The following is a 22,194-nucleotide window of genomic DNA, read 5'->3' as shown; positions in this document are numbered from 1 at the left end:
AAAATAATTAATTATGAAAGTAATTTAGAAATTTTTTATTACCAATGTTATGAATATTATTTTGGTCGGGCTACATCTATCAACAATATATTGAAAAAAGAACAGTGCAGACGGCGTGAACATACTATTTCCAATTTGACGCCAACTAATTGGACGGTATTAAATTATGGTATTACGACATCCGTATCCACAAGTGGCAGCGATCGCCATGTGTGAACTGACTTAATGATATTTATTGCATTTCTCACGACATTTTAATTTTCTTTATCAAAGAGAGTTATTTTCTTACATTTGTTTTAACGCCTCCATAATTTGTAAAACGATCACGATACATTCCGTGACATCGTTAACTTATCCGACACAAATCTTATGAGGTCCTCGCGTGACAGCTTCAGTCATGGGTAGGCCGTTAAATTTCGGGCGGTATAATAATTTAAAACATTATAGTTAATAGAAATTAATGAAATATATATTAATACTATATTCAAATCAATTAAATTTTATAATTGTGACTTAACCAAACATTTTCGTGACGCCCATTAATTATTAATATAAAGTAAAATAAAACGAATATAAAGTAAATGGTTATTATTTTGCGGTGATGGAATACGAAACTGTAAACTGAACTTACCGAAACTTTGCTGTATTCATGGTGATGTGCTAAATGCAGCGGGGCACAGCTAGACGCAGCGCTAGATACGCTGATGGCATCGCCTTCGCTCGTGCCTTCCGCTTCATCCCAACGCCGTCGCCCCGACCCGCTGCGAACACCCCCGACCACCCCCGTACCCCGCTCAAGCGAAGCATCAAGCGACACATAACCTTCCCCCGGAACACCACTATCCCCTTCACACTCGGACGAAGAACTTTCTGAATCTACACTTATACCGCTCTCGAATTTAGAAGACGAGGATTCGAATTTCGCCGAAACAAAACTGTCATCCTCGTCTAAAACATCATTTACATCATTCTTTGATCTATTATTGCCGAACCGAAAGGAGCTACTGTGAACCCACGGCCTTTTTGTCGTGCTAACATCAGATTTAACCGTCTCGGCGTCCGAACTTTCCCCGTCCGAATGTAAAGTACCATCAGAATCATCAGATGATTCTTCTAAGCACGTCTTAAACGACGCATCCGATACTACTGTTATGTTAGAATTACATGATTGTAACGACCAATTTCCGGAGTGTTCCGAGGAGCTCGATTTTCTTAACAATTGCATAGTATCAGAAGCAGAAGATGTGTTAGCGTCAGTTGATGTTGAATTAGTACCTATAGAAATAACTTCTGCTATGTCTTTTATAGAATAAGGTCGGTCTGTTGATGATAGGGAAGAATGTGGGGACATTGCTACATATGGAGAATCATCGAAGCCAAATCCTTTTAAATCTGTATTGTATTTGTTTACGTTTTTACTAATAACATCTTGTATATTAACGACGGCATATGGCTCTTCCAAATTAGAAGGAACTGATTTATTTTTAATTAAACCTGCTTTTTGTATTGTCGAAGAAGGCGATAATTCTAAGGTGATATCAGGAGTTGAAATACTTTTCTTCATTGCTGAAAATTTAACAACTAATTCCATTGGCGATTCTCGTTTACTTGCATGTAAAGGACACATTCCGGAATCACAGAAACATCGAAATGATGTAGAAACAAATTCTAATTTATTTTTTATTCCATCAAAATCGATAATTACTTTATCTTCTTCGTGGTTTTGGATATCTAGTAAGTCTTCGGCGCTACTATGGAATTTTGGAGGGCGCGGTTTACAAAAGCATATAGCAGTTTCAAAATAACTAGCTCTTTTATCATTAGGAAGTTTTGTCAATGGTTCGGTGTCATTGTATAGAATGTCCTTATTAAAAATTTTAATAAATTCTTTTACTGTTGGACCTTTGTAGATACAATGGCCCGTACCACGGATGTGATATTTGCCCAACGATTCTTTTAGGAAAGGATTGCCCCTTAGTGTAAAATTTTTCGTGTTAATAGAGTTTCTATCTGCTTCAATATTAGTAAATGTTTTATGTCTAAAAAGTACTTTTTTCTTAACTTTTTCTGTTTTCTTGTTCGGTAATGTACCTGTCATTGTAAGATATACTGACTTATCTTGCACATCATCACTACAATCGACATTTTCAATTGCACTAATCTCAGTAAAGTTAGAAACATCTGATGCGTTTGATTGTGTTCTGTTAATACTAGATTTACTCGATTCCCTATGCAGTGCAATTTTACCATGACGAAAAGACCTTGATTTCTCCGATAATAAAATATCTTCTAAATTAGATTCGTCGATCAAAGAATCAGATGACAAAGTAGAGGATCGACTTTCACTAGGCGATGGTTGATTAGACATATCATTTAAAGGCTTGAACGACCTTTTAGGTGGTTCAGGTGCTTTTCTCTCAGGCTTTATTAATATATTTTGGTACAAAACTTTTTTTTCAATTTCAACAGGCGGTGGAATATGAGTTCTAACAGCAGGAGTTGGGTGTCTTAAATTAGATTTTTCAGGAATTATATTTTCATAAATTGCATCTTCATTTTCTGAAGCCATTAAATTCGATCTGGGCGGTGGCTTTGGAATACATATTGTGCTTTCTTCCTTTAATTCTATTTGTGTACTAAGTTTAGATGAAAATTCATACGATTCATAACATTCATTAACAAAATTTGCATAATCTGAAGAAACATTAGATATACTATTATTTGTTCGTCTAGGTTCGAATATGCTAAGTTTCGTATCATAGTTAATTGCTTCAGTCATTTTATCAATTTTACCCTCACTATCCAATGGATTAATATTTTCGTTAAGAGATTCAAGAGAATCACTAAGCTCGTTGTTTTCAGATATATTTGGCAATGAAGTTTTAAATCCTGGACAACTCCTATTACTTCTGTTGACTGTGGAATCTCTATTTAAAGTACCAAGTCTATCTAATGAAATTGTGTCAAATTCGTCAGTACAAATAATATCACCTGATTCCTCCTTTTTCGACAATATTTTAAAAAATTTGCTATTTCCTATGTGTAAGGCATTCGAGCTTATTTTAGAATCCGACTGTTTTAGTTTTCCATCGACATTCGACTCTAACCCAGGATTAGATATGTTAGGAGCAGAGTTAAACTTTGCTTTAAGGCCCAAGCATTTTGAAGCAAGCTTTTTAACAAAACTCTGAGGTGGATTTTTTGTTAGAAAAGATGAAGATGGTGTTAATAGGCTATCACACAAATTATTATTTTTCTGGGTCTCTGGAGCCTTCCTGTAAATCACATAAAGCAACGGAAACAATTAAAAAATAAATTATTAAAAAAAAAACATATTGTTAAGATGCATATATCTAAATTACCGCCACCCCAAGCACCACCAATTTTACAGTAAAATGTTATTTGGAAATGCTCCAGTCACTTAAAAGTGATATTAGTTGACTAGTTTTCTTTTTGAGAACTAATTCAGCTTTGGTTTTAACAACAGCAGATGAACTTTGACCTGGTGTTGATGAAGGCTTAGTTTCGTCAAATTGTTCAAAAACCATAACTTTAATAGGCGTCGCTTCATTACCTAATGCAAGTTCTTCTTTTGTATGCTCACAATCAAAACGTACGTCGGCTTGGTTGGGTTGAATTTGGTCTACATTTTCACAGCTATAGTAAATGTCACATGACTTTGTTTTTTTAAGTTTGTTACGCCTACTCGATGGGTATTCATGGCAAAAACAAGGTAATTCTTCAAATTTTTGGTTCTTTTCGGTAAAAGGATATGCATGGTTACGTAAAGCTTCAGGATTTAAATCATAATGCTTATAAGAATTACTATTTTCATATATGCAACCAAAATCGCCTCTATTATGACAATTAGCTACGAAATCAATATCGGGTATAGATGATCTTCGAAATCCTACAGATTTACTAATATAATTTATATTGTTATTTTGAATACAAATATTTGCGTTTAAATTAAAAATCATTCGCTTATTATTATCAGAATTAATTTGACCTCCCATGTCTACGTACTCATCATTAACAATTTTATTCAAATCATTAGATAACTCTATGTTACAATTATTTGGAAAATTCTCGTAAATAATATCATTGTTATTGTTTACATAAATTGGCTCATGGCGTTTGAGAACCTCATATATATTGTGATTGTCATTTTGAAGTTTATTTATAGGCTTCGGTACTATAAAGGGCTTTTTCTTTTTAGTAATCTTTGATATTGATAAATTTTCGTTTTTTAAGTCCACAATTGACAAATTCTCATAAACTTTATCGTTTGAATTTGTTAATAATTTGCTCAAGTTTTTACGAAGCAATTGATATTTTTCTAATTTAATATTTTCATTACCAGGTGTACGTTGATATGAAATTGTATTTCTACGCGGAACCCTGTTGTAATTATAATTTTCATTGCTTGCATTAGACACATGTTTTGGATGATAATTAGAATTAAAGTTAGTTAAAGCGTGATTTACAGCGTTTGCTTTCTTATTAAGTAAAGCCTTGGAAAGGTTAGGATACCTGGAATTAAAATAGTTGATGTTTAAATTATGCCTTCTACTTGGATTTTTAGTGTAAACAAAACCATTTTAATCACTCGATTTTAAATCAAATAAAGTGAAAAAAAAATCCAAAATGTCGAAGAAAGAAACACATTTAAGGTTCATGTTTTTTAATTTAATTTGAATGTGCTCATTGCAGCCAGTTCTTTGGCAGCCCTCAAAGGACGGTCTTTTCTCGCATCATACAAACTTGTACCTGACCGTTTCTAGACAAAATCAAAGGAACGGAAGATTTTAATGAGGGAGGCATTGACTGTTTTTGTTTTGCATCCCTCTGTCAAGACAGATTTTTCTTGAGCGGAAAACGTTGCTATTGTATTCTTCTAGACGTGTTACAATCGTACATAATAATAAAAAATATAATTAATTACAATATAATTTCTTATATGTTTTGTTGTGTTGTTTCATATATAAGTCATCCTAAGCATGACTATTGAGCACTGATTTTTGAATATTGTTTAAACATGTTAATACAACATTACGAAGTATCATATAAAGAAAGGTATGCGGTCACACATTTAAAAAAATATCGAATTTCGAATGCTTAGAAGGCAGTCGTTTGAAAACATCAAAAAGGGAATTCCCCAAGATAGCAATCAAAAGTTCAAAGGTAGAACGTCGTGTGTCATAATTGAGACGCCAGCTCTCCAATTAAAAGCGAATGTTTAGAGCCTCTTCTATAAAGCATCTTTCGAGTAATTACAGAGAGAGATTCCTTTGCAAAACCCTCGGTGACACGGACGTTTAGAGAAACCGCAAGCCGTCTAGTTATCCGAACACGTTTTAATATCAAAAAGAATACACTATTTAATGTAAGGTGACTTGTTTTGCCTACAATGTTAGTGGGTTATAAGCAAACAAACAAGCAGAATAGAAGTAGTGTCGTACAAATATACCCATAATCCATACAATTAAAAAAAATTTGCTAAGCATTAATAAATATCTTATAAAATTCTTCGTCTTATCAAAGAAAATGAAGTGTCGACAAAAAATATGTTGATAATAATCAATATTATCGACACAAGACATGAAATAGATTTTGATGAAATTCTAATAAATGGAATTTAGTATAATATTATAATGTCAAATGCACATAGTTTAAAAGAATTCCTTAATAACATTTGAAGCATCGTGGGGAACCCAATTAAACACTATTGACGTGTTTTTGAAAAAAAAAAAAACAATATAACAATTTATCAATAAAAACTATTTCGTAAAAAAAAAAAAACAATTTTTAAATTTAATTTTTTCTAGATTACACTTCGTGTACTTACATTACAGGGATGCGGGGGTAGCCAGTGGGGCTATCTTGTACGGGGAATGGCGGTACGTCATCTTCACTTTCATAGGTGTTTCTAGTTCTTTTCTTAAATTCTAGAAAAAGTATATTACTTTTTATATAATAACACTCAATACTAACATTAATCGTTTAGGTGTAAAATAGTCAAATTTTAAGATCGAATTTAAGATTTCAACATATTTGCAGCAAGGCTCGAGTGAAACGTTACTGATTTATAAGCATTTTGTTTTGTATAATAAATATGCATTTCCCTTTTTTTACTCAAATATATTATAATAGGTACTATTAGATTTTATTATTATTTTTTTTAGTTTTTTTTTTAATGTTTCCATAATTATACTATTAACACATCGACTCTTTCATCATGTTTAAAATAACTTACACGTTTAAAAGAGATCGTTAAATTATTAAATTAATTAACCGTTTTTTTTTTGGACTGGGTATTTTAATGATTGGAACTGATAGTAGATTATTAAAAATTAACAGATTGGGGTAATTGGTTTTGAATTTAATGAAGATTTTTCTTTGACAACAGGACGAGTTACGTTGCGAACGACTCGCATAGATTTTCAAGTGATATAACACAATTAATTATTTGCCTAACTTGGGGTTGCCATTTCATGTAGACCCACACATTTCATTAAAGTGCATATTTATTGTTTTTTTTTTACGAATCGTAAAAAAATATTAATCACACACAAAGACGAACTATATTAATCCCATATTATATTTTCCATCTTGTTTCAATATTAATATCTACGATAATGGAATTTTAAATAAACAGTTCACATACCAACAAAAGGTTTTAGTGATTGAACAAAAATCATACCTCTTATAACCCTCCTGACTTTCCTCGTTGCTTCTTCCGGATAATCAGCGAGAACACCTTCGACAGTCTTGTCTTTGCCGTCTACTGCGTTGAGATCAGCACCAGCCTCGAGTAAGATCCGTACGACGTTCGCCTTACCGAAGCAGGCCGCTTGGTGGAGCGGCGTGCCGGCATTTGTCCGTACGTTCGGATCGATTCCAGCCTCGAGAAGGACTTGGACAACTTCTCTGTTTTAGAAATAAAATATTTTTCAAACATCCGCGGAAATGTTCAAATTACATTCGAAAAAAGAATACAATATATGCGAAATATCACAATCACTGACTAGGTATAAACTAAGCTTTGATTGAAATAAAAAAAAACCTATTTGTCATCTAGTTTAAATTCAGAACATGATTAAATTACAAACCATTTTGTTTCCTACATTTACAATTGTGATAGGTATACTTTTGGATCTGGTCGTCTTCAAAAGGAACATCACTGCATTGTCGAGTAACCTTTGCCGTAACAAGGGCGAAAAAATAAAAAAAATTCCATTGGCGGAAAAATCAACAAATTATTTTTCATTTGAAAAAAAAAAAACAATATAGTCTCAGTGGAAATGGTAAATACCTACTTTTCTAGTTTCGACAATAATGTACTTTTTCATATTTATATATCTTAATTTAGTATTTATATATACCTGTTGAAACTTAACCTTCTTTAACATATACATAAAATAATAAACGTTACAATAAATTCGTCAAAATAATATCAATTAGAATAAATAAAGGATATAATTTTAAATGTTCCATTAAGAGTTAGCCGTCCGTAAAATGGAAAGCATCAATAATAATTAAGCTGGTTTTTTTTTAATTATAATAATTTCTTATTAAGTTAAGCTAATTATAGCTTGACGTAATAACATTTGGTATATAAACACAGACCATTTCAGATTTAAAAAAAGGTATTACTACTAAAACGCCATATAAGATCGAGTTATTGAAATTTCAGACTCAATAGTATTCAACGGCTATCACTAAAAATGACAACATTTTAATCTTATCGTGTGAAAATAAAAAGTTTTTTTTTTTTTTTTGTTCAACGAACCTATCAATCAAGTGACGTCATCAAACATATACACGAATTAAACGATCGAATATTCATGGGATGCCGTGTTTGTAAAACGAGACGAATGTATTCATTTCTTTATATCGACCTCGGTTTTACGCCAAATTACATTATTTACATTTAATTTTTGCGCGATTCGATTTTTTAAAATAACTTCATGTTTTTTTTATATTCATAATATAACTGATGAGTTTGTTTGAACGAGCTAATCTCAAAACTCTAGATATTTTTGCATTGGATAGTAAATTTATTGAAAAGTTTCACCCGCGATAAGCGTTACTGCTCCACGCCCATGAGTCGTAGCGTGATGATTTAGGCTTAAATTAGATTAATATCAATTAGAATAAAAAATGAAATATAATTGACATAGATATAAATAAAACAATTTTTTTGTTAAAAATCTAACAACACTTAGTATATTATAATTTTGACGAGCCGGTTGGCGTGGTTGGTAGATACTTGCCTATTCACGCCGAAGGTTGTGGGTTCGATTCCCACCCAGGACAGACATTTGTGTGCATGAACATGACTGTTTGTCCTGAGTCTGGGTGTAAATTTTCTATATAAGTATGTAAGCTTAATTTGGGATCAGATGGCCGTGTGTGAAAAATGTCCCAGGATATTATTATAATATATATATAAGCCTAGATGGCCCAGTGGTAAGAACGCGTGAATCTTAACCGATGACCGGGCAAGCACCACTCAATTTTCATGTGCTTAATTTGTGATTATAATTCATCTCGTGCTTTACGGTCAAGGAAAACATTGTGAGGAAACCGGCATGTATCTAATTTCACTGAAATTCTGCCACATGTGTATTCCACCAACCCGCATTGTAGCAGCGTGGTTGAATAAGCCTTCAGCCCAGCAGTGGGACATTCACAGGCTGTAAATATATGTAAATAGTTATATGTATTACGAGACACATAGTTTATGTATGTAGACAATTTTATATACGTGCGAAGCCGCGACGAGTAGCTAGTACACTATATATTCAATTTCAGTGCCAAAAATAAAAAATGTAATGTTATGTATCGCTGTTGCGGACAGAGCCACGTTGTGGTTTCCTTATAGAATATTATATTTAAATATATAATTGAATATTTTATCATTTATTCACATTAATTGCATTGGTTTTGACAATTATATATGTTTCATGGTATTGTAATTTTGTTACTAAGGAAGACAATATTGGGATAAAAGAAAAAAAAAAGTAACAGCCAACAATAAGGCTTTGCCCTTTTAAAGGAGAAAGATTTTGAGTTTATTCTACCACTATGATCCAAAGCAGCGTGGCGGGTACGTGTAAAAGATTTTCATCCGACATCCAAGAAAAAGATGAATTTCATAAACAAAAATTAATCTAATGAAAATTTAATGGTTGCTCGGTTTTGAAATCGTAATCACGTTCCAACCTAGCCTATATTCGCTAAATATTACATAAATGTCTTAGTCCAATTAATTATGTGAAAGAGCCGTGTATGTAAGAAAGTCAAAAACCAACGATACACCGAAACATGTGTTGTCGTAACTGACAATATCTGACTGACATACAATGGGATAGGGCGATCCCAACGGAGCCGATTGAAGCGTTATAACGAACAAATGAATATGAATATCGCGAATTTGGTATGTGTGTACACGGCTTTACATTAGCATATATTAATATTCAACAATAAACAGTAACACCATGTTACACAGGGTGTTGTAATAGAATTAGATGATAGTATCGTAAAATTATATCATTATACGTATTTTACGTATTTTTTGTTTGAATGTTTGAATACCATATATAATTTATTGTCCTTCCTTATATATTTATATATGTAAAATTGACCCACTGTCCAAAGGTTGTACGGATGAGATTGTTCTGTAGATAAGGCTCTCCCTTTTAAGGAAAATGTTTGGAGTTAATTCCAACACGCTGCTTCGTGCAGGTTTCCTTACGATATTTTCCTTCACCGCCGTGCGATGAATCATAAACACAAATGAAAATTAAGTAATACTTCTCATTCACCATCAAGCACTAATTATGTACAATGCAATAAAAACACGAATAAATATAATCTCTATACAAATTGGAGAGAACAACGGATCACTTGTGGTAGGTCTTTGTGCAAGCTCGTCTGGGTAGGTACCACCCACTCATCAGATATTCTACCGCAAAACAGATATTGTATTGTTATTGTTGTTTTCTGGTTTAAAGATGAGGGAGCCAGTGTAATTACAGGCACAAGGGACATAACATCTTAGTTCCCAAGGTTGGTGGCGCATTCGTGATGTAAGCGATGTTTAACATTCCTTACAACGCCAATGTCTATGGGCGTTGGTGACCACTTACCATCAGGTGGCCCATATGCTCGTCCGTCTAACTGTAATATTAGACCCTTAAGAGCAGGCAATGACCATAAATGACAACCAATATGGCAAAATAAATGAAACAGGCACGTATTAACCGGTCCGGTGAAATCGCGAGGCACAACTATTATTTGATATTATCTATATACTAGGAAGGCCAACTGACAAATGGACCACCTGCTGGAAATTGGCTAAACTTACATTGCCAATCCGTCACCATTCTTGGCAACTAAGATGTTACGTCCCTTGTGCCTGTAGTGTCACTACTAGCTAACTCGTTTAATAAGTTACTTAGTATTAAGTTACTAGGCCTAGTGGTAAGAACGCGTGAATCTTAACCGATGATCGTGGATTCAAACCCGGGCAAGCACCACTGAATTTTCATGTGCTTAATTTGTGATTATAATTCATCTCGTGCTTGACGGTGAAGGAAAACATCGTGAGGAAACCTGCATGTGTCTAATTTCACTGAAATTCTGCCACATGTGTATTCCACCAACCCGCATTGGAGCAGCGTGGTGGAATAAGCTCCAAACCTTCTCCTCAAAAAGAGGTGCGGAGGCCTTTAGCCCAGCAGTGGGACATTCACAGGCTGTTACTTAGTACTAAGTTACGGTATAGCGAAATAATATAAGTTTGTATTTAATTTCTCATTTTTCTTCTATATAGATGAAAACGAAATGTTTCCAGCAATGTCAATAACGTATTTTGAATTAAAGTTTTTTTAATTTATCGATATATAATATACTTACATATGTCCATTCATGCTCGCTCTGTGAAGAGGTGTTGAAGAAAACTTCCTCACTCTCCAATTGGGAAATTTGTAGGGATGCACCAACATTGGATGGTATTTGATCAAATGTTTGACAGTTGGCAACCTGTTAACAAATTAATAAATGATAAATCATCAACCATCAAAACGTTTCATGTTATATTGTTTTATTATTTATATATTTAACTACAACGAAAAAGAAACGATACCAAAAAATTAAATACCTAATTCTATTTTTTTTTTCTCTTCTCAAAGATAAATATTATATACAATCATGATGGATTACTATTTCCTTTTTTTTGATTCGTTTAAAGTGATTGAATTATACTGAATATAATGTATATATGTTAGTGTTTTCTGAGACACGAGAATTTACACACTTCCAACTTACACTACACGTACAAATTCCGAGCTGCTACTGCGATTTTTTCGACAGAAAAATCTAATATCTCTTTATAAAACCCGACCTGGAGTTTGAACCCAGAACCTGCGGGCTCTGCGCCCTTAAAGCTAGACCACAAGACCAACGAGTTTGTCCTGATTTTGGGTGTAATTATCTATATAAGTATGTATTTACAAAAGAAAAGTAGTATATGTAGTATATCAGTTGTCTGGTTTCCATAGTACAAGCTCTGCTTAATTTGGGATCTGCTGGCCGTGTGCGAATAATGTCCCAGGATATTATTATTATTTGATGCATTGCAATAACTATACCCCAACATATAAGCGTTTTTAGTTATTTAGTGTAGAAATAATCATTTTATAGCGAAACTTTTCGAATTTCCGCTAAGAAAACTTAGCAAATACACAAACCACGGTACCTTTTAGTAGCATCTTGTAACATAACCACATAAAGAGTAGATAAAGTTCTTCTCGGAGTTCGGCGAAGTTGGAAAATCTAATTTCTAGAGTCAACCGCAGTTTCAAAGGAAATTAAACGTAAGATGGTTTCTTATATAAATGCGAAATTTCACGTGTAACATACGTGAATAAATAAAATTTGTATAAAAAATTACTGATTACGTCATACAACTTGATTATAAACTTTTTTTTTTTCTTCAAAAATACAATAAAAACGTGCTTCATAATTTTCAAACATAAACTTAACTTGTATTTCGTAAACGTTGCCAAATGTAAAAAAAAATGCCGAATAATCATCCGAAACTATAACTATAATAATTTAAAAACGTGTGTGCCATAGAACTGTCATATAAATTCCCTTAGTCACTAATAGCCTGTGAACGACCCACTGCTGGGCTAAGGCTTCCTATCTCTTTGAGGAGAACCTTTGGAGCTTATTCCACCACGTTGTTCCAATGCGGGTTGTATCCATATAAACATGTGGCAAAATTTCAGAGATATCAGACACATGCAGGTTTCGTTTCCTCGCATCACGGTAGCATGCGAAAGCGATCCCTTGAGACTTGACTTGACTTGTTAAGACGAAAAGGGTACCGCTAGTTTTTTAGTGGGTATTCCGATGTTCGGAAGTGAAGAGGGGTATGTGAAGAGGGGTATATGAGGCAAAAAAAAAAGGTTTCGTTTCCTCACGTTATTTTCGAGAACACGACATGATTCATAAACACTACACATTTTTACAAAACTATACGTTTCACGAAAAAGTAAATAAAATGATTATAAATTAAAGTAACAGTCCTTCAATGACTTTCAGAACTAACCTTCCATATTGAGCTGCGAGGTCCAAAGCACTTTCGTCCTTCATATTCCTTATGGAAACGTCAGCTCCCCTCGCTATAAGCTGGGCGACGACATCTACAGAACCGAACTGTGCTGCCAGGAGAAGAGCTGTCTCGTTTTCGAGGGTCTGTTGACAAAACAATTTAATAGTGCTATCAATGTCGTTAAACTTTTATATTGAAAGGGACAGCAGTCATTCTTCACAAATGGGACGCCAGATCGAAGGTGTCATGTGTTTCTATAAGTACACTGGCTCACTCTTCCGGCCACTATCAAAATCCAGGCATTAACTGGAGAGTGGTTAGCGTGAACGTTGTAACCCAGTTAGATAGTATGATCGACGATTGCTAATATATATTAATTACAACAATCCATTCGTCAATGATCATGAAGAATCTGACGTAGTTACTTTCATTTCGATCCCAACACAAATGTTGTTATACTCATATACAATCACATTTGCGTATTTATAGGTCGTACCATCGCTTCCCTCTGTCAGGGTAGTATGGGCAAGCGATCCCGTGGCGTCCCCCGAAAAGACGGTGTGGGTACCGCTGGTTTTTTAGTGGGTATTCCAGCGCCTTCAGCGTCGGCGAGCCCCACATAAACCACTTCATGTGGGGGAAACGCGTAAATGCGTTTTTCCAGAGAAAAAAAAAATCGCTTCCCTCTAACTCATAGTCCGATAGACCGACTATCCGACATGAAGGGAGAGACATCAGTCGAAATACAGAATAATCAAAATTATCTAAAAAAAACTCACCACATGATTCACATTCACCGGTGGGTTGTTGTGGGCCAGCAACATGGCTACGATAGACGAGTCTCCTTTGAACGCTGCTAGATGGAGGGGCGTGGCCCCCTTGTCGTTTGACACGCATGGTGACGCGTCCACAGACAGAAGAAGATGAACTATCCCTCTATAAAAAAAATAATAATATCATACACAAATATATTACAAAGAAAAAAAAATACCAAACAGAGCTAAAATATATTTATTAAAAATAAAAGCAAATTGTAAAGAAATACATTGACTCGGTTGAGATGGAGTTACTATATTTTACTATATCGAAATCAATACTTAATATTTTTAAAATCAAGCCGAAGTTCGTTTATTTATATCATAAACATGCTTCGTCAACGATGTGACAACGGTGTTGAAGTCCGTAAGTAAGAATTTCTTATTTACATTAACGCAAACTAGATGGCGTTAGCAGTCGTTTGAATCGCGCTATCGTTTGCACTACTTCGAAACTCAAGTACGAGCGCTCTAAAATATTCAATACAGACAAACAGACAAAAAATTCCAATTTTTGCTAGGTATTGTAACGAATTCTCGTTACATTACTTAAATATAGCTAATACATAAATTAATAAAGTTAAAAGATAAAATATATATGTATAGACTAATACTGATTGATTAGTCTGAAAATTTGTATGCCATAATTAATTGTAGATCAAAAAATTTATTATCATTACGACATAAATTTTAAACCACAATAGTTTTACAAAAAAAAAATCGAAATTCCAATGTTCAAAGAATTAAGCACAAAATGGCTTAAATGCGTTATAATAACGTCCATATTACTATAGCCATCTTTCGTATTAAATGCTTTTACTTTTTAAATACACACAGGTAATTTTATTATACGAAGTTATCACTAATTAGCAAAAAAAAAAAAAACATGAGTCTTACTTGTGACCCTGTAAACACGCGTGGTGAAGAGGAGTGTATCCGCTATCATCTTGAACATTGACCCCAGCTCCTCTTCTTAAACTGAAACAAAACGACAAATATAGAATTTAAAAAAAACAACAACAAAATATTTCGCAGTCGGTAGGATTCGAACCTACGCTCCCAGAGGGAATCTGATTTCTAGTCAGACGCCTTAACCGCTCGGCCACGACTGCTTCATACAGACGCTTCGAAAACACCCAATAATATCGGCCATTCCTTGAACTTTTACAATTAAAAAATATAAACATAACATTAAGTGGGTAATATAGTATTTCAATAGGGGGAAAGGAGGCCAGTGTTAGGTACCAAATGTCCTTTTCTGTACCCCTAACCGTTTGAATTAAAAAGTTAAAGCGTAACAAACATACTCACTTTCGCATTAATTATATTGGTAAGGATTATATAATATTAAATGCAAAAATTTTTTTTGAACATTTTAAAATAGTAATAAGGAAGGAAATTTAACAAAATTGTAAACTTTCAGCATCGGCCTTGACACGTTCTCAGCTCATTAAATACGGGTTCAACGAACTTGCCGAGAGAATGCTCTTTTGTAATAAACGATAAATCTAATCTTGTGTACACTAGAGACGAAAATCATACAACAAACGCGATAACAGTTACTTGCTCGATTACATCTGTTTCAACATTAATTATAAAAATAAAGTAACGTTAACCGTCGTAATTTTCATTGTTCTTTTGCATATACACTTATATATAAATTGATGAAGCCGAGTAAATTACGGTGAATGGTCACGTCTGTCCAGCGACATTGCTATTGTCACATTAGTCATAGCTTACATTGTCAATTGTCTATCAATCATGACTTATAGGTTAAGTTTTGTAGGGCTGTAATTGTACTTGCTTATTCATATTCTCCGACCAGACATCATACATCGCGATGTTATCACGCGGACGAAAACTTTGCTGACGAATGTTTAATACTGACCACTCATGTAGACTCAACTTTACTCACAATTATTTGACATGAGTAATTGATTTATTTAACCCGTGCCCAAGAGAAAGAGATTGCAATACTTTTAATCTTGTCAAATTATCACCAGAAATAAAATACGGCAGTAGCCATAACACGGTGGCCGAAATCGATCAGGTCCAATAATACCATGTCTCAGTAACGTAGGCTATGATGAAAGCAATGACGGAACTATTAAATCGAATAAAAAAAAAAAATTATACATTAATAGTTTTAAAGGGTTCAGTTGATTGCCTTATTGGAAATTATAGCGTGCATTTGTTAGTTTATTCTTAATATTCAAAATGGACTACCGCTTAATAGAAATTTGATTTGACTTTTCTATTGAATTATTCGTTTCATGGCTTCGAGTTGTCAAATACGATATCGAAAAGGTAATGTTATAATATATTTATTTTTAAATTGATTGTTAAGTTCTAATATTGACTATACTCTCCTGATCTTTGTGTGCAAGTTTTAGCACTAATTATATTTCATCAACCCCATACTCGAGCTCAAAGTATCGTAGGTAACTACTTCAGGCTAATCTTATACCTCATCAATATCTTATATACTCGAGTAGAAACAAATACACAGAAGATTGTAATTTAATACGATATAATATCATATTTATTTCACGATTATGTCATGATACATCATTAGATAAATCCGCTTATAATTAAATACATATATATTAAATGTTTTTGTGTTTTCCAAATAATGAAAGTTATAATATTTAAAAACACGCTTTCGTCCGTATGATGTATTAAAATACCTAACCAAAAAAAAAAAAACAAATACGCCCAAATTTGAGGGATTTACTAAGTAGCTTTTGAAAAAGTTATATATACCACACATATGTATATCCACTTCCTGGATCCATTAGCTGGTTATCTCGTAGCTAACAGATGTCATACAATATTCACTTCAAGGACAAGGCATTGAGAAGTAGGTGACAATAGACTTTCTGCATTTGTGATATTGTTTGCCCGGGTTTGAAGACGCAATCTTCCGTTAAGTTTCGCGTTTTCCCCACGGGAACAGTGGGGGGGTATGTGAAGCTCGCCGGTGTCCAAGGCGCCGAGTGCGCCGCGAACATCGGAATACCCACTAAAAAACCAGCGGTACCCTTTCCGTCTTAACGAGGAGCGCCACGGGATCGCTTTCGCATGCTACCGTAACTCTCATATTCTATCCTGGACAACCTCGGCTTATATACACTAGCAAACTTTATTCAATAATAATGATGCAGGTACAATATAAACTATATAAACATTAAGAGTAATTAAATAATAACTAAACAAATAATATACTTAAGACATATTTTTTAGGAGTTATTTTACCAAAAGAGGCGAATTAAACTTATTCGAAAAGTAATATGCAAAATATATCAAAATAAATTAAAAAACGGCCGGAATTCCATAACAGACGATACTTGGAAATTATAGGTTTTTATATGTTAGCTATGTTACGAACTTCCAAGAATTATCCAAGGTCAGATGTATAAACATGCGATCACTTTGCCATACTATAATTTAATATTTATGAACCGCCTTTTTTATTCTTTATACTCCATAGCAACAGAATAAATATTTTAATTAAAAAGTCAAAAACACTTCCGGTCATCACGTTCCATTCCATTTATGATATCGATATTCGTTATTATTTAAATAATAGAGAATTGAAAATAACTTTACCCTATTGCGCTGTCAATTTATATGTTTTAAAAAGTAAAATTTTAATCATAGGGATAAGTTATTATTTATTACATTATATTGTATTTATTAAATTATTATATATGTAATTCAAAATTTAAAAAAGGAACTCACCTATCAAAAAACGACACTTTACTTTTTACTTTCCTCTTAGCTCTACAACATTTTTTTAAAAAATTCGCTTTAACGTCACAAAGATCACCACATACGTCGAGCGCACTGAAGCAAGTTACTTTTTTCTGTAAATCATTCATATTCCCGACTTATCAGGAAGAAGAAACAAGAGAACTGAGATGTAACGTCCATCGCCATCACCAGATTACGATGAGATGACTCACAGGAGAGTCCCGTGTCACGGAAACAGGTTTCGAGACGAACTTTTTTTTTTTAACGAGGCGAACTTACAAAAAATAAAAAACCAACGATATTATAGGAAGGGCTCTGTTTAATGAAGGCAGATTGTCATGTAAAGCAAGCATAGATAAAAAAAAGATAAGATAGGATAAGTGGCTCAAGGAAATATATCGCGAATATTAAATGCGTTCGATTTAAATGTAAACAAATTACTTAATATATGTTTTTGAAATCATATATTAAGTAATTTATTCTTTTATTTAATTAACATCATAGCTATACATGTGCTCAAACATTATAAACATATTTTTTATATAGAATAAGTAAGCGAACGAGCATGTGGGTCACCTGATGGTAACTCACCACTTATAGACATTGGCATTGTAAGAAATGTTAACCATCGCTTACATCGCCAATGCACGTGGCTGTTGTAACAGCCTGTGAATGTCCCACTGCTGGACCAAAACCTCTTGTTTTGAGGAGAAGGTTTGGAGCTTATTCCACCACGCTGCTCCAATGTGGGTTGGTGGAACACACATGTAGCAGAAATTCAGTGAAATTAGACACATGCAGGTTTCCTCACGATGACAATTCAGTGGTGCTTGCCCGGATTTGAACCCACGATCATCGGTTAAGATTCACGCGTTCTTCCCACTGGGCCATCTCTGCACACACGTGTATGTGTGTGTGTGTGTGTTTGTGCAATGACACTGGCTCACTCACCCTTCAAACCGGAACACAACAATACCAAGTACTGCTATTTTGCGGTAGAATATCTGATGAGTGGGTGGTACCTACAAAGACGAGCTTGCACAAACTTTGAGTAAATATAATTTCCATGACTATGAACTCAAATGGTCTGTAAAATAAAAAAAACGCTCACACGAAAAATATACAAAATTTTATCATCTAAACATTTTATGTATTTCAAACAATTTGACAAAAAATATGTAACATAATTTATACGTTCAGGTTGTAAAGAAAACTTGACCTATACTGTTCAACCAAATCTATCAATATTCACTATTTTTTAAACAATAGTAGATAAGTGGCTAATCCAACGATTGAAAAACCATATAATATATTAGTTGTTTATCATATTATATGTTTCAATTTAATATAGTTAACATTTCCTAGGAATAGAAATACTATCAATCTAGACCTGTTTAATGTCAACATGTTTCCAAGACTACGTTGATAGTTCAATAAATTATATTAAAATTAATTAATTATCTGTATGTATCATTCATTGGGTTTTTGAATCGTTAAATCCGATATTATCATGAGTCACCGTGTGCTCGTCTACCGTACTGCATATAGCATCTGACTAGGGTTACCAAATGTTAAAAAATAAATGCTGAACATCGCAACAAACAAAGAGCATTTTGTCGTATATTTTTTAAGTTAGTTTTTTTTTAAACCAGAAATTAGATTGTATTTTTTATTATATCGTGTAGCGTTTTAATAATTAATTACTCGCAAGCGTTGCGATGGTTAAATAAGTGTAATATAGTAAAAACAAAAATATGAAGCTGGACAGAGCGATAAATATTTTCCGGGCACGACCGCAAAACGTCATACATGGCAACCCTGTATCTGACCGACTTTCGTCAGGCTATTCGAATTAACATATATGTACTATTATACTTTACGATTTTGTTGATCAATTACAAAGTAATGTTATAAATAGGTAAGATTTTTTTCTGGTTTAACGATTATGTTAGTGCAGATTGAAGTCCCCACGTTTGGGCAGGAGCCAAGATAACAAATCTTTGCCTTTCCGTTCTGTCTTGGGCAGCTTCTTCGCCTCTGCTATAGCCGAGTGCCTATTTGGGGCGGCCAACGTTACGCCGTCCTTACGAGTTCCAATTTAGACCTAGGAATGCGATCTGAGTGGCCTAATCAAATCAATTTGCTAAGACTGATTTGTGCATCGGCTGAATCTTCACTGTACACAATTGTATCGGACCTAAAGATTTTCAAGATTTGGCGAAGACAGCGGTTTTCGAACAGATAAGTTTCAAGTAAGTGAACAATATAGCCGAGTTGTAAACTACAATTAAAATATAACCTACTTTACACATTCCTTGTGCAGGCCTGAAAATTGTTGATAAATATTGTCTTTCATATTATAAATAGGCAAAGACGAAACAGATTTTTCTCCTTTTTCTCGCGAGTTTGCATGTTTGGTATATGACGACCTTTTGTGTTATACTTTTATGTTCTTTGTGCGCAATAACGACTTATTTTTTATTTCTTATTTCTTTATAGTATTTATTCTACCGCTGAACGGTAGTACTCAAAAATTCTACAATACAATACAACAACGCATGCCAAAACACGAAATATTATCATTTGATTTCAATGTTTCAAAATATTTCCAAGTTAATAACAGTTCAGACTATTTAATTGTGTACTAGAGTTAAATCACGTGAAAAAGTTCAATAAATCAACATTATTGTGATACGATTAAATTTATTTCTTGCACAGCTGTAAGGGAAAATATCATGAAAGAAAATGTAGGTATAGGATAAAATTCAGCCACAATTTGACTTAGTATACGCTAGGAACAGCACTGTGGAGCAATTTACAACAAGAAGAAAAAAATCCAGCACTGGGACATTTGCATTGCTACTCATACTAATTTTAATATTTTAACAATGGAACAGCCATATATTTTATTTCATCTGTGTTAAACTACATTAAATATTGAGATGAGAGATGACCGAGATGGCCTAGTGGTTAGAACGCGTGAATCTTAACCGATCATCTTGGATTCAAACCCGGGCAAGCACCACTGCATTTTAATGTGCTTAATTTGTGTTTATAATTCATCTCGTGTTGACGGTGAAAGAAAACATCGTGAGGAAACCTGCATGTATGTAATTTCATTGAAATTCTGCCACATATGTATTCTACCAATCCGCATTGGAGAAGCGTGGTAGAATAAGCTCCAAACCTTCTCCTTAAAATGGAAAGGAGGCCTTAGCCCAGCAGTGGGCACAGCAACATTAACAGGCTGTTACTGTTACGTATCGCTAACCGAAATCCTTAGAACAAATTATTACTTCAACTCACCCAATAAAAGGCAATCATAAAAAACAAACATTTATATCTAAACATATAAATACACAATACCAACCGATACATCATTTTTAATTTCCTAAACACATTGGCATCATCGAAGAACCGTATATTAAAATTCATTCCAACCATCACAATTTTCAATCACTCGACACAAGCAGTCAACTAACACGAGATATCTAACGACAACCACCACAAAACGAAACTGTTAAAAAAATGCGTATCGCTTATCACTTGAACGAATTCTTAAATAAATATTTATTTAAAATATTTACAAGAGCGAAGCGTCCAGCCAACCGACAAACGCCACAAATGACTAAACTGGAACTCTGATGAATCATAGACGGAGAACAGGTCGCTTGGTTAGAACAATTTTATTGCGGTATTTTTGGGTAACTGTTGTTTTAAGTTTTTGAACCATTGGTCTAATTAGACGATTCAAATGTGATACTTACATTTTTAATCTAATGTAGCTGAAAATCTAGTTATGCGTTACTATTTTTTATTCACAACATGGACTTATCATTTGTTGAATATAACCGAGAATGTGTTAAGAGAGTGTGTTAGCACATCAAAAACGATGTTAGAGCTAAGATTTTACGAAGAAATTACTAATATGCCTATTTACCTTCCCAATTAAGCGTATAGCCTGTGTTAGGAGTGGGAACGACAAAGTAAAAGTTGCCATACATTAATGACGCGTCAATTATTTTCCGTATGTACTTATTTTACGAACTATTTTTTTTAATCACAATACTTTTTTAAATTATAATACACCATTAGTACATCTAATTGTATTTTATTTATTTATTGAAGGTTTGCTAGCGGATGTTACATAAATAATATCTTAATAAATTATGTACTAAAACTAGAAACATTTTATGTACACCCATTTGAAAGCAAACACTGCGTGCATAGTGTTCTTATGTCGATTAAAATTTTACAAAAGTATTAAAGTGCTTGACTAATACGTAACAATAACAGTGAGATAAAAAAAAAATGTGACAAAGAAAGGATATTGCGGTATTAAAAAAAATTGATTTAAAAAAAAAACAAAGAGAACGGAAATAACAAAAACGTCTTAGATGCTACATTACAAAATACTACAAGTTTACATCGATAATAATTTTTATTGCAACAATCTTTATTAAATTTACGAAAATTGTTAGGTGAGTCCGTACTGATATCTAGCAATCCACTAAGCCCATTGTATAGTTTACATAAACGTGGTATTGGTGAATTTTGTTCAAAAACAGTTCTGCTGTTGTAGCTGTGTGTTGCTGTTGTTGAATCAACAGACTCTGTATTATAATTCCCTCTAACATTTCACTGTATTGAATCGGCTTGAAAACAATCGATGCAATCGTAAACAAGTTTGTTAATATGAAGTCGGTTAGCTTTGCAATGTATTTTGATTTATTATCGCTTTTAATATAAATTTTATATTGCATAACGCTGCGAGTTCAATGGACGGTTAGCCTAACGATATGTCTTAACTTAAACCTGAGCTACAGGTCTAAGACGGGTACATCGGGTTATGAAGAGGTTGCAGTAGGTCGAATCGATTTAATGGAATATAAATTATCATAATTTACGTGAATTATGGTAGGAAGCAAATATCCAGGCATAACTGGAATGCTGATTTATTAATAGTATTTTCTTCTCATATATATTTATAAAATTATTCCT

The 22,194-nt window shown here is 33.5% G+C and overlaps 2 protein-coding genes and 1 non-coding gene across 3 annotated transcripts in view; all 3 read right to left on the bottom strand.

The window, feature by feature from the left end:
• Positions 1 to 22,194, bottom strand: part of LOC126776671 (uncharacterized) — a 109,646-nt gene that overhangs the window by 82,171 nt on the left and 5,281 nt on the right. Inside the window, exons 2-9 of the mRNA XM_050499293.1 lie at positions 14,338 to 14,418; positions 13,405 to 13,561; positions 12,623 to 12,768; positions 10,924 to 11,049; positions 6,704 to 6,930; positions 5,849 to 5,948; positions 3,413 to 4,533; positions 632 to 3,303 (exon numbers count right to left, since the gene is read on the bottom strand). Of these exons, the coding sequence (XP_050355250.1) occupies positions 632 to 3,303; positions 3,413 to 4,533; positions 5,849 to 5,948; positions 6,704 to 6,930; positions 10,924 to 11,049; positions 12,623 to 12,768; positions 13,405 to 13,561; positions 14,338 to 14,418 (4,630 nt within the window). The remainder of the gene's footprint in view (positions 1 to 631; positions 3,304 to 3,412; positions 4,534 to 5,848; positions 5,949 to 6,703; positions 6,931 to 10,923; positions 11,050 to 12,622; positions 12,769 to 13,404; positions 13,562 to 14,337; positions 14,419 to 22,194) is intronic.
• Positions 8,398 to 22,194, bottom strand: part of LOC126776827 (tetratricopeptide repeat protein 5-like) — a 233,039-nt gene continuing 219,242 nt past the window's right edge. The window contains exon 9 of the transcript XR_007669984.1: positions 8,398 to 8,457. The gene's annotated coding sequence lies outside the window, so the exon portion shown is untranslated. The remainder of the gene's footprint in view (positions 8,458 to 22,194) is intronic.
• On the bottom strand, positions 14,471 to 14,552 carry Trnas-aga (transfer RNA serine (anticodon AGA)). The gene has a single exon. It is a non-coding gene; the product is annotated as a tRNA-Ser (tRNA).

This window comes from Nymphalis io, chromosome 21, assembly GCF_905147045.1.
Source record: "Nymphalis io chromosome 21, ilAglIoxx1.1, whole genome shotgun sequence".
Lineage (NCBI taxonomy): Eukaryota > Metazoa > Arthropoda > Insecta > Lepidoptera > Nymphalidae > Nymphalis > Nymphalis io.
This window is presented reverse-complemented; position numbering and strand designations above follow the sequence as displayed.